The 13,790-nt window shown below is 41.3% G+C and overlaps 1 protein-coding gene and 1 pseudogene across 3 annotated transcripts in view; one reads left to right on the top strand and one right to left on the bottom strand.

The window, feature by feature from the left end:
* LOC109931857 (histone acetyltransferase KAT6A) overlaps window positions 1–13,790 on the bottom strand; it is a 184,922-nt gene that overhangs the window by 67,446 nt on the left and 103,686 nt on the right. For 2 of the 3 annotated variants that reach the window (XM_048618576.1, XM_020531123.2), the window contains exons 7-8: window positions 6,298–7,157; window positions 1,038–1,156 (exon numbers count right to left, since the gene is read on the bottom strand). In XM_048618576.1, the coding sequence (XP_048474533.1) occupies window positions 1,038–1,156; window positions 6,298–7,157 (979 nt within the window). The remainder of the gene's footprint in view (window positions 1–1,037; window positions 1,157–6,297; window positions 7,158–13,790) is intronic. The other variant, XM_048618577.1, reaches the window with a different exon arrangement.
* Window positions 8,624–8,742, top strand: LOC125487383 (annotated as a pseudogene).

The following is a 13,790-nucleotide window of genomic DNA, read 5'->3' as shown; positions in this document are numbered from 1 at the left end:
TAATCTATGGAATTCCTTGCCCAGTGAAGTAGTTGACGCTACTTCAGTAAACGTTTTTAAAGATAAGGTAGATTTTTTTTGAACAATAAAGGAATTAAGGGATACGGTGAGAACGCGGGTAAGTGGACCTGAGTCCACGAAAAGATCTGCCATGATCTTATTGAATGGCGGAGCAGGCTCGAAGGGACGGACGGCCTACTCCTGCTCCTAGTTCTTATGCTGTTACGTTCTTTCATTCAGCATAACATCCCCTTTGAAGGTACCAAGAAAATTCAAATTTTGTCTTTAAAAATCATCTGATGATTCTATATTAACAGACATTAACAAGTACAAAAAAATTGAAAATAATTCAAAGCTTCGAGCTTATAACATGTTCACTGGATAATTTATCTTCAGACAGTCAACAGGAACCAGCTGAGCACATGAACAATTATGGTGAATGAATGACACATACTATCAAACAAACTACCACATTTAGGTAAGCTGCATTTTGTCACATTCTCTTGTACATTTCACATCCAACTAACTGTCGTTGGAATTTCTTCTTGTCCATACACAAGCACATTTGGGTTACGAATATAATGTAGCTGGACCTGGAAGTGCACTGTTCGACTCAAAATCCCCACTGCTTGCAGTGCGGAAACTCTTTGGCTATTCAGTGGTCGAGAAAACAGTGATATGTCACTTTGTGCTACAGACAGCTTGCACACACATTTCCCTACACATCCAACTGTGGGTTGCACGCGGGGCTTTGGGCTCAAGTCCATCATACTTAAACATTCTATTGTAGAGAATATTCTAATGTATTTGATGTCAATTTCTTCACTGTCATTTTGCAAATCACTCTAACAATTTTACTTTCCAAAACTGCGAGGGAAAATGTCAGTCTAAGTGATTTCACTCTCATCAGCTTATCACATTTTTATTTCCTGCAAATCTCAAAATATCTACCTTATGTCTCATCTTCCAGTGAGTAAAGTTCATTTAAGCACTTTCCAAACCGATATTCACCACAATGTTGCTATGCTGCATCTCACCTCCAATGCAAGCTCCTGAACATGTTGAAAAAGGTCCAAATCTTTCTCAGTCACAATGTCCTTGTTCAGCGATTGGTCATCGTCATTTTCACGTTTGCAACTCCACGAGTCCTGATTGTCTGCAGATTTAGAAAAACCTCAATATCAGTGGAAGGAAATTTACTTTCATGAACCCGCCTACAAGAATCCTTGTCTTATGGGGAGGCAGATTGACAACTGAAATCTGTGTATCTGGATAGCTGCGAAGTGTGTATGGAGCAAAGCAACACATTGATATCTACAAATCTAAAAAAAAAACTGCAAGCAATTTAGAGCATAACTATTAGCTAAATTAACAACTGCCCTGGTTGCTGATCATTTTGGGTTCAGAAATTGTCTTTTTTTTTGCTGTTCCATCTGGAGGTTCATGTTTTCTTTTCCATCACAGTAGCAAGTAAGTCAGCTACAATCGAACACTCCACAGTCAGAAGAGGATGCACCAAATTTCCGACATTCAAGTGCAGTTTGTGCAGTTGAAAATTCAACTTCAACCGACAAACAACTTTCAGAGTTCAAATGTTAATGGTCAGCTCGCTGAGATAGATTTCCACCACTTTCCAAAGAACAGGATGAGTCAAACTAACCTCAAGGCTCTGCCAGTGAGTGCTCTGACTCTTCGAAGTAGATAACAGAACAGGAGCATTTGCATTTACCTGTTTCATTCATTGGGGAAGCACCTCAACTCTGCAGAGCACCCTGCATCTGCATAGCTAACATCAGGAACTCACCACTGACAGGGATGGCAAAGTATATTAACTGAAAAGACACAAGCCGGTATCACTGGGGGAAAAAAATACAATGGCCCAATACAGTCGATGTAAACTAGAAAATAAAAACAACATAAACAAACAGGGCAGCAATATTACACAAGAGACAGGCAGAAGACAGTAGCAGCTTAAATTAAATAAGCTTAATGAGTACGTAACCAAAGACGAAAGTTACAACAAAGTACTCATTTGATCTTGAGAATCGTGGTCCTCTTGCTCGGTTCAATACTTGCTGTTTAAAATGGATGCGACTTGGTAATCATTTCTACACTTAACCAAAGCAAAATGCCAAGTCAAAATATTCATATGAGCAAACTAGGCTTGCAGCATCGCACAATGTGGTATGGCAGCAAACTATTCAACAAGGTGCCAAGTCTTGAATTTTCAGAAAGGAAACTCAGTACCCTCACCTCTGTAGGTAAAAGGATGTCTAAACTCTACAGCCTCATCTTTCTGACAAGGACTAATTAAAGGTAATCTGAGCACTGAAGAAATTATCTATCGGAAGAAGAAATGGGAGGGGGCAGGGAGAAAGGGAGGCTGAGGACAGAAATAGTTTTTTAAAAATATTGCTTGCAAAAAGCTGCTCTCTCTAATTTAAGAAAAAGCAGGGACAAGTAACAGAGAAGCCAAACTGATGAATGGTAAAGCAGCAACAGAAAGTTGAGGCAGCAGTGAGCTATGAAGAAGCCCCAAGCACTTATTGTGAAGCACAGAACAGTCACAGGAGTCAGGACAGTGATGTGCACCTTAATTGGTGCCAAATATCATGCAGAAGCATGACAGAGTGAAGAGCAATCCAAAAGACCCCAGTTATTCACAAAGGAGCATCAGAAAAGTAGCAGAATTGGGTGAGTGTGGGCCACAAACAGCAGTCCCAAATATTGAAACAAATCTGCAATAGACAAGCAGAGGGATGTGAAATGCACAAGGGGAATCTATTGCTAAGCCACATCATATCAGAAGGGAGGAGTCAAGGTAAATATGTCTATGGGTAAATATTTAATTTAATCAACCTATAACCTGAAAGAAGATCGAGTTTTTAAACTTAAGAACTAAAATCTAAAATAATTTGGTTAGATACATTTGTAGTGACAGACTGAACAAATAAAAACAAGTTAACAGGGAAGCAACTTAAGTGATAGGCCTCAACTGAAATTGGAAGTTATGGGAATGTAATGCTCTCCACATAGTCACACCTGCAGAATGTGCACCTTCTGAAATGTCAGCAGCAAGATGTCCTACTGGTGTTGGGAGACAAAGCTAAGTGTTATTTGGATACTCTGATCAGGGGTCGTCATATCATGTTATACCAAGACTTTGAAGTGGGTTGAGTAAAAAGGAATATCGTGGTAATATGGGACAGTATAATCAAGCACACAAATCCTGCAGTCAGCAGCCATGACTCAGAGTTCCAAAGGTTGTGCTGCTTCCTTGGTGCAAGGATTAAGCACACCTCTCACGGCTGGAGTGCAACCGAGAAGTCAAAGGGTCCAGTTATTGCGATCTGTTGAGAAATCACGGATAAAGGTTCATCTAAGAAAGAGATTCTACAGAACAAGTTGAAGAGCTTGGGCTAAGATTAAAATTTTAAAAAACATTATGGTAATAATCTCTATCTTTCAGTGATCCATGTGCAAATAGGCCTTTGGTCAACCAGATGACAAGGTTAAATGTAAGGCTGAAGAAGTGACGCAGTAGGCAGGGATTTTGATCCAGGAGCACTCGCATCAGTCAGCAGGAAAAAAGGCAGCTGTTCTGTTGGGACAGACTTTATTAACACAGCTGGGAGTAGTATCCTGGCAACTTATGAACTAAGACTTGAAACTCCTCAATGGGTTTGTGGGTAATTCCAAGAGCACAAGAACAACAAGGCAGCTATTTGGGTCAAGATATGCAAAGTGTGTCACACATGGACAAAAAGCTTAAGAAAGGTAAAGAGGTATTCATGATTAAGATGGCACTGTGGAAAAACAGAAAGAAGTGCAAGCTAAAGGCATTACACTGATATGCACAAAGATTTCCAAAATAGATGAATAGCACAGATAAAAATAAATGGATGTGATCCATTCACCATTTCAGAAATAAGGGTGCTGAATGACCCAGAATGAGCATTAAATACTTCAGGGCATTGGAACTTTAAAATATATGCAAAATGGAAAAGGATAGGATAAAGATTGTCAAGAGAAAGAATCTTGGTTCCGGAAATCAAGTAGTACAATCATTTGGGATAGAAGGAGAAATTAGTAAAAGGCAGTAAACAATTGTGGGCCACAGAACAGCTGTGGCATTGGTTGGCAGGGTATGGATCAGAAAATTGCAGGTACCTGTAACATGGATAAATACAAGATGGAAGACTTGAATAGTTCCGCCAAAATTTTCAGTAAGCGCATGGACGTGATGATCACGGAATGCAATCAAGGTAATTTTCAACATCAGTACTTCAAAGAGTCAGTGACAGAACAAGCTATTTAAGGTTAAGCATTATGAAATGGGTAGGAATTAACAGTAAATGGGACAGAATGAAACAGAAGTCATCAAGTAGGATTTAACAGGGATTCAGCAAGGTGTTACCTGGCTGTTGTCAGGGTTGGTGAGATTTGGAAGTATAATATTATCATGGATTGAGGAGGTAATGGATAGAAAACAACAAACAGTCAAAATGACTGGGTCATATTGGAAGTGACAGGATACAAAATACCGGGATCGCAAAAACATCAACACTTCAGCCTCAGCTAGATATTGGCAACATCAGGACATAGTTGAGGAGACAGAGTAATCTTCTGAACTTGGCTGACGATTCAAATTTCAGTCGGAAACCAAGCTTAACGAGGACACAAAGAGCCTGCAGAGGAACTTAGGTCAGTTAAAGTCAATGGGCAAGAATGCGGCAGCTGGATTGTAACTGGGAGAAATTTGAAGTTTTCCACTTTGAGACAATAAATAGGAACACAATACTATTGAGAGATTTGGAAATCAATGCTGCTATTCAGAGGGATACAGGTGACCTTGTATATGAATTAAAGTAAATTAATCTGCAGATGCAGCAAGCAATTCGCAAAGTAAATGCTACATTAACCTTTCGCACAAAACACCAGGCTTACAAGAAGAAAGAAGCCTTGCTGCAATTGTTTCGGGTCTGAGTGAAATTACAACTGCCATGTGCTCAATTTTGGCCTGAGAGGTTCAACACTTGATTACTTGCCTGAAAAGATTGTATGACGATGAGAGACTGCTGCAGCCCTTGAAGGGGAGGAGGAACATGCTCCATGCTGTTAGGAAGGGAATTCCTATATTTTCATTTCCAGAGTAAACCTACATTCTTAGAGTTCAGAGGACAGAGCAGAAATCTCACTGACACGATTTTTTTTAACAAAAGGAATTTAGCGGAAGAGATACTGCCTGGCTGAAGATTCTTTAATGAAAGGGAGATGGTAGTGGAGATGTTTTTTTCAAAAAGGGAGAAGAGTGGAAGGTGGATAGTAGTGAGAGAGGGGGAAAAGGGAGAGGGAACGAGATTTACCCCAGAGAGTTGTAGAAACTTGGTCTCTGTGTATGTTCAAATCAGAGATGGAAATTTTAGGAAATGACATGGATGTAGTACACAAAGATGTAGATGAGGCAGGAGACTGGTCATGAGCACAGTGAATGGCAGAGTGAACTTCAGAAACTGAATGGCTGAATTCTGCTCCATTTTCTCATCTTTTAAGTTACAAGTGCGCTTGTGTGTCTCCCACATAGTAAACAGCTCCAGTTTTATTCTAATCCTACAAATCCTAATCAGTGGAAATGTTTTGAAAAGAAAAGCAATAGGCAACAAGATGCACTTCTACACAATGAGGAAAATACTCTGCAAGTGATCCAGCCTTATCAATCTGCACAAGGCAAGATTTTAATCAGCCAACTCGACCTTGAAGAATATTTTCCATTTCAAACAGATGTTCCTCTCATGCCATGAAAGATATGCCCAACAGCAGTGACGCTGCACTTGTTCGCTTGCAATCTTTTTATACCACTGCTTATTTCCAGTCTAGCTGGAGTTAAGTAACGCAGTCAGACACTCTGTGTTGAAATTTCACCTCTTTTCCAAGAGGCCCATAGGCTGGCCAATTCATTAACTTCATTCATTACATTAAGATGCACGATTTGGAATTAAGTCAGGAAGTATAGAAAATAAAGAGCGGATTACGTTTCAGCATTTGACAAATAAAATATTGTGAATAAAGATCTCTACCAAAAATATAAGTCTGTCTTTTTGCTTCGAGGTTCTGATGGAGGTACTGTGCTTTCTCCGAATGCTCAAAATGACAAATGCGTAGAGCTACTTTCATGGCATAAGCCCAACCCTCCCTCCCAAAAGTCAACAGCAACTGACTGAAGCACCCCAAGAAAGCGCAATAAAAAGCCAACTTCTAGTGCTAGCAATGCATGATGGCATGGCATTTACTTCTTACCCTTGTCCTCGGCACCTTTACTCCTTCCTAATTCCACGTTCCCTTTCCCGTGCCAAAGGATCGTCTTTCCATGTCTCATTTTACACCGGCTGCCCCTTATTGCTTTCTCTCTCACAGAAAATGGCAGGAAATAATGAGAGTGCAGTTTAGCAGCCATTTCTACAGATGTACTCAGTCGTAGGTATGGTGAGATTTGCAAAGTGGAATTGTTTTTCTTGCTACTGCCCCAATCACTTGGGAGAACAGATTTATCAATGGAAGTAGGACAAGGTTCACAAGGTGTAAGACAAGGAGGAGTTAATTCAGTGTCTGCTTCATCAGAAGATTTGTGAGTATAAAGAGAGGAAGGAATGTCAGTTGGTTCCTTTCTTAACCTGGGCATTCTGCATACATTTAACTGGCCAGTGGATGCTTGCTTACTGGAGTTATCAGAACGGCTAGTACAGGAAGATGATTTGATGCTGCTTAAATGGCACCTTCGTGCTGGTACAGACATGTCAGGTGATACTGGGCATGCAGGGATTAATGAGGTCAGTGCAGTACCTGTGGGCCATGTGCTGTTGTCAGAAGTGCTTGATTTTCGTGGGCCCTTTCGCTTAAGCCTGTATTGCTCAGCTAAGTCCAGGAGTTCACCCCGTGGCTTGCGGCCATCGGGCGAAGGGGTGAAGAATTTGCTAAGGCCATCAATGAGCCCTTTGGTTTTCTTGTTCATTTTCAGGCGGGAAGATTTGGTGGTTCGTGCATTCAAGGTGCTCAGTCCATCCAATCGTCCTGGCTTTGAAGGGACTGCTGAGATTTTGCGCTTACGACCCCGACCAGGACATTGTCTCTCTTTGTCAAATGGCTGAGAGCCTTTTGATCTGTGGAAGGAGAAAGAGTATTCAGGTTTGATGATTCAAACAGCATTTTCATGCACTGAATCAAAACGTCTGAAACGCTATTTTCTTTTCCATTAAGTCACAAATGGCACAAAACAAGCAATCAATTTATAATTCACAAATATTTGCACAAAAAATGAAAAGGTACAGTACACACCTGCTGGATATGAGGCATCACATATTTGTGAAATGTTTAAAGTGTCACCCTTTTGTATGAAAATACCAAAAGGTTCAAGACGACATGTCAACTCTTATGGAACAAGTGAAAAGCTGATGGTGCTTGGCTCATCATCTTTACTGACAAATGACTTTTTTTGTTGTTGGCAAATATTCAAGACATAACTTTTTACTTTAGACCTTAGAATTTGAGAATTGGTGATTTGAATCATGGAAAATGCTACTGCAAAATGTTTGGGTGTGGCACATTCTGGGAAAAGAAAATTCTTTTAACATGTTAAAATTTTAAATTCTTGTAACATGTTCCACATTAAGTGGGATGCAATCAAAACTGAAGGGTTTTAATGTGCTGGAGGAACCAGGTGCGCTAAGTCTGCAATATGGTACTGCGTATAAGCCACTGACACATTTAATGCAAATTGAGAAACATGAACACACCTCAACAAACAGAACTCGCATGTAATTGAAACAGATCCTATGATCAGATTTTTAATTCTTCCCATTTTTCCATGGAATGGGTGATGCGTTTTTCATTCAGATTTGCACATGTCCAGCAGCATGCAGAGGCATAAAATTCCTACGTGAAACTATCACGTCACTAATCGCACAACAATGGCAAAATTCGGGAACTGGTCACTGAGTGATGAAGGAAAGCCTTCCATCATCAAGCCTATTGATCACCTGCTGAAACAAAGCTGTTTTGGAATATAGAAGCTGACGTAAGTACAGGGGACTAAAAATGTTTCTGAAAATTGTAAGCTAAAGTGAAGGGGTAAGATTGGAAAGAATTTTTCCAAGTGAACAGATACATACAAATGCAATTTATTAGTGGTGCCCCTGAACTGAGTTGGATAAAGAGCTTGGAGCTTCAGTAAAAATAAATGAATGTAAGAAACTACGAAGCCAGAATCCAAGGGAAGGTGAGAAGTCCCTGAAAGAGTATTCATATCCTGCAGCACGCCCCAGAACGGAAATGGATATTAACAAAACCAGAACAAAAACAGAAGTATCTGAGATGTTGATTAAGTCTATACCAATGCTCACCATTTGTAGAATCAGGATTTAATCTTCACTGCTGAGGACAAATCGCAGACTACAAATAAATACAGCAGCAATATTCTGTACAATACCATGGTTCTGTAAAGCCCACACTTCCTGTTTCAATTTGCTTTCACAAAACATGTTGGGCCTTGGGCAAGACTCTAATTAGGAACTGACAACTATCAGCGCAAACAACTGCAAGTCAACACCACACAGGCGAAAAAAATATATCTAACAGCCATACTGGTCTGAAAACACCAGACCTCATCTGATCTCAGACGCTAAGCAGACCCAGGCTTGGTTAGTGCTTGGATGGGAGACTACCTGAGAACACCAGGTGGAGTTGGCTTTGGGGGCCCTCTGGTGGTGCAGTGGCAGTGTCTCTACCTCAGAGTTATGAGGCTCTAGGTTCAGGTCCTACCTGCTGTGTCGGTATGTCATGCGCACTCTGAACAGGTCAATTAGAAATTGTTTAAAAGCACTCTTGTGGCACCGTAGTTGTGTCCCTGCCCCTGCACCAAGAGACCTGGGCTCAAGTCCCACCTGCTCCAAAGATGCATACTAAGATCCCTGAACAGGTTGCTGAGAAAATTAGGTTAAATAAAAAAAAATGTATACAAGTCCATGTCTCCCTATGTTTTAGAACAGGATGTACCCAAGACCAACTCCAGGGCAAAAATGACTTAATTTCCATATCATTGAACTTTAAGGTCCAAACCCTAAAGTACAACATGTTCACCAACTACTTGCCTCCATATAGTCACTTTTACCGAATAACACGTCAGAAGGTGCATCACAATGACATTAAAAAAGAAACTGACGCCATCACATAGCAAACCATCAGACAGAATAGTGATCTGCTTGGTCAAACAGCAGCATCTTCGCGTCTAAGCATCTAAGGCTTAAAGCACCTTGATTGCTGCACTACGTGCCTTCAGCAATCAAAATCACGAATGCTCGCAATGCCAGAGGTGGCAGAGAAAGGATACAGATTTTAAAATTGATATTTGGTTTAATAGGGATTATCAAGGGGGCAGGGGTGAGTGCAAGGATGACAGGCGAGAGATTTGGTACAAGTTAAGATGCAGACGACAGTTTCAATTGGTCTCACTCTGAGGAGGGTAGAACCAAGTTGGATTGGTCAGGGTAATCATTAGGTCTACACACAATAAAAACATGTATTAGGGTTTCCACAGAATTTCTTTCATCTGATTTGATTCATTATTGTCACATGTACCGAGATACAGTCAAGAAGCCATTTGGTAGTTTCTACCTGTGCCCACTGTCTGAGGGAGCAATTCATCATGTGCCACACAGAATGCCTTTTCCCAGGAAATCTGCCTATTTTTCTCTCTCAATGATCCATCTCCTTTTCAATGCTATGACTGAATACATTTCCACCACATTCTCCATAAATGCATTCTCCATGCACAAAAGGAAGGTTTTTCTTCATGCAGCTATATGAATATTATTGGAGAAAGTGACTATGTTGAACGTTTTCATCCTCACTCATCAGGACAAAAGCAAAACTGCCAAATTGCAAACAATGACAACAATTTATACCGCTGGAGAAAAAAAGGTGTTGATTGGTTGGCAAGTCAATGCTCCCTGGCCAAAGCGTTAGCAAGGCAAAGCCAATGGACTTTCCCAATTCCTGGATAATTAACAAAAAAAGTTGCAAGGCTTGGTCATATTCTCTTCATTTGTATGAAACAGGTTCCCGAGTATCAACGTATGGTATTCCCAGCACTTGAAGTGAACTACCGCTCGATTAATAATTTTCTCAACCTGCACTACCACCTTAAACACTTTACGCATATATAGCTCCAAGGTCCATCTCCTCCTGCACTACTTTCAGAACTTCTTCCTTAACACTGTCATTTCATACTCCTCCTCCCAATCACTTCACAATTGTCGGCGTTAAACTTCATCTGTTCATCACTTGTCTGGCCTTTCCAACAAACTGTTCAAGTCCTCTCAAGTCAAACACGGTCCTCCTCACAGCTCACAATATTCCCAAGTTTTCTGTCATGCAGAAATTTTAAAGCTCTGCCCTGTGTCTCAAAGGTTAGCTCATTCATGCAGATTAAGAAGAGCAGAGGTCCTTTGAGATCCCTGGAGAAGTCCATTATAAACAGCAGATAAGCTGAGGCAATGATGCAGTCAGGAGATGCTGTGCTGGTGGAAAGAAGTATTTCAGGTAATGGCATGGAGAACTGGAAGGAAGATCTTCTCAGGGCCAAATATTGCATCAAGGTCATGAAAATTCTAGTTCTGACTTGGACAGCTGCCAGGGATTGAGTCAGTGTCAAGGGAATGTGTTCTGTCATGAGGATTATAGACAGTAGCTTCACTTTGCAATGTTTAGTTCAAGGGAAATTTTGCTCAACAGTAGTACATGCTAAGCAAGCAGCCCGATTGTGCACAGACAGTTCAGGGTCCCAAGAGGTGCTGAACCGGGTATAATCGAAAATTTTCTTCTTCGTAATACTTAATAATTTATTTATCAGTATCATGTAAATAGTGATATTTGGGATGTGTGGATGAATAAAACAAACTGGGTATCCTCATACACCAGTCAAAGGAGACAGGGAGGTACAGAAAGCAGGGGAGGCAATGGCCTAGTGGTATTATTGCTGGACTGTTAAGCCAGGGACCCAGGTAATGTTCTGAAGGCCTGGGTTCAAATCCCGCCATGGCAGATGGTGGAATTTGAATTCAATAAATATCTGGAATTAAAAGAGTCTAATGATGACCATGAATCCATCGCCGATTATTGGAAAAACCCAGGTGGTTCATTAATGTCTTTTAGGGAAGGAAGCTGCCATCCTTAACTGGTCTGGCCTACATGTGACTCCAGATGCACGGCAATGTGGTTGACTCTGAACTGCCCTCTGGGCAATTAGCAATGGCCAATAAATGCTGGCCTAGCCAGCGATGCCCTCATCCCCTGAATGAATAAAGGGGAAAAAAAAACCAAGTGGGAAGGCAAATGGTATATAGGTCTTCATTGCAGAAGGACTGGCATTCACAAGTGGGGATCCCTACCTGCAATTATACAGGAACTTGGTGAGACCACACCTGGAGTGCTGCATGTAATTTTGATCTCATCTAAGGATATTTTTGCCATAGAGGGAGTGTAGCAGAGATTCATCAGACTGATACCCAGGATGGCAGGACTGTCCGCTGAGTTGTTTCCACTGGGCCTGTATTGCTCGAGTTCAGAAGAATGAGAGGGAATCTGATTGAAATGTATAAAATTCTAACAGGATTGGACAAACATAATGTATGCAGGATGTTTTCCCTGGTCAGGGAGTTTCGAACCGGGGTCACAATTTCAGGAGGAGGAGGCCGTTCAGGATTAACGAGGAAATGTTTCTTCATTCAGAGGGTAATGTGAACCTGTGAAGTTCTCAACCATAAAATGCTATAAATATCGAGTCACGCAGCTCTACAGCACAGAAACAGACCCTTCAGTCCAACTCGTCCATGCCGACTAGATCTCCTAAATTAATCTACTCCCATTTGTCAGCATTTGGCCCATACACTTCTAAACCATTGCTATTCAAATACTCAACCAGATGCCTTTTGAATATTGTAATTGTACCAGCCTCCACCACTTCCTCTGGCAGCTCATTCTATCACTGCTGGCTCAGAGAGCTGTGCAGGTTAATTTCTCCATTTGATTCACTTCCCACATGGTCACTACGTTTGTCCCTCTTCCTCCTTTTTAAAGTGCCATTGTTTTGACTTTTCTTTCCCCCACAAAGTTCCAAAACAATGCAACAGCTTATGAAACAGTAATTACCGCTCGTAGAATTCAAGAAAATCAGCTCCAACCCTAAGAATACTTCCAAAACAAAAAAAAGGAGCAGCTCTTACAGCAAATTTGTTTCCTGTCCTCCATCCTGGATTACCCAGAATCATCTTTCTATTCAAGAAAGCGATATATCAAAGTTCTGGCATTTCAATAAGAGGATCAACCATGATCCAACTGAATGGCAGAGCAGGTTCAAAGGGCTGAAAGGTCAACTCCTGCTCTTCTCATAACATTTGAATCATAGAATCCCTACAGTGTAGATGCAGGCTATTCAGCTTAACAAGTCCACACCGATCCAGTGAAGAGCGTCTCACTCAGCAGATATGTCCTTGATGCAAGACTTTCAATTCAATCGATTCGTTTATTTTTGGCGGCACGGCGTAATGCTTTATTAATTCATTGTGATGACTGTTGAATCTGTGTAACCTCCAAGATGATTATGTTTTGTCAGATATCTTCATAATACTCCACGTGTTTTATACTCCAGCTCCAACACTTGCACGTAACCAGGCCGTATGGACAGCTGCCCAGGTATGCCGTAGCTTGTAATTACAGCATATTCGTACTTGCACATTACTGAAATCTGCAACTCCCCACAGTTCACGATAATTAGAAAGGTCACAATAACAGAGCAACCCTGTCCCAGTAACCCTGCATTTCCCATGGACAATCCACATAACCTGCATATCCCTAGACACTATGAGCAATTTCCCATGGACAATCCACTCAACCGGCAAATGGAACAACCAGATACGGGGAGAAGGTGCAAACTCCACACAGAAGGTTGCCTAAGGCTAGAATCAAACCTAGGTCTCTGGCTCAGTGAGGCAGCAGTGGTAACCACTGAGCTACCATACTGCCCTAAGCTTCCATGTTTCTACGTAACTCACTTTCAAATGATGTCACCGTGGATTTCAAGGAAAAATGGGATGCGCCAAGAAAGCAACCTTGGAGATACCACAGCTAACGCTTTGGCATTAAAATATCGAAACAAAGTTCAACAGTGATTGCTTTCTTAACAACAAGCAGCTACTTGTTTCTCTTATTCCTTCTTGGATGTGGGTTTTGCCAGCCAAGCTAGCCATCCTTGCCTATCCTACTTGCCCTTGAACCGAGTGGTTTGGTAGGCCATTTCGGAGACCAAGTTAAAGCCAAGCATATTCTATGTCTGGAGGTCAGACCAGATAAGGATTGCAGATTTCCTTCCCCAAAAGACAGGAGTAAACCGATCGAGTTTTTAACAACATTCGATGATAGTTTCAGGGCACCCTCACTCAAACTGATTTTCATAAACTGAACATCAATTTCACCAGCAGCCGCAGTGAGGTGTGTATCCATATCCCCAAACATTTATCCCAAATTTCTGGATTACTAGATCAGTGGCAGTACTACTATGCCACCTTCCCTTATTTATAACACTGCATCTTTTTAACTCAACCAGAGTTAGCAATCTCAGATCAAAGGAAGCATCAATTGTACCTTATTCGTGGCTTTGGAGATAGTAGGAACTGCAGATGCTGGAGAATCTGAGACAACACGGTGTAGAGCTGGATGAACACAGCAGGCCAAGCAGCATC

Source organism: Rhincodon typus, chromosome 40, assembly GCF_021869965.1.
Source record: "Rhincodon typus isolate 14 chromosome 40, sRhiTyp1.1, whole genome shotgun sequence".
NCBI classification, from domain to species: domain Eukaryota; kingdom Metazoa; phylum Chordata; class Chondrichthyes; order Orectolobiformes; family Rhincodontidae; genus Rhincodon; species Rhincodon typus.
The sequence above is the reverse complement of the archived record's forward strand: the minus strand, read 5'-3'. Positions and strand labels throughout refer to the sequence as shown.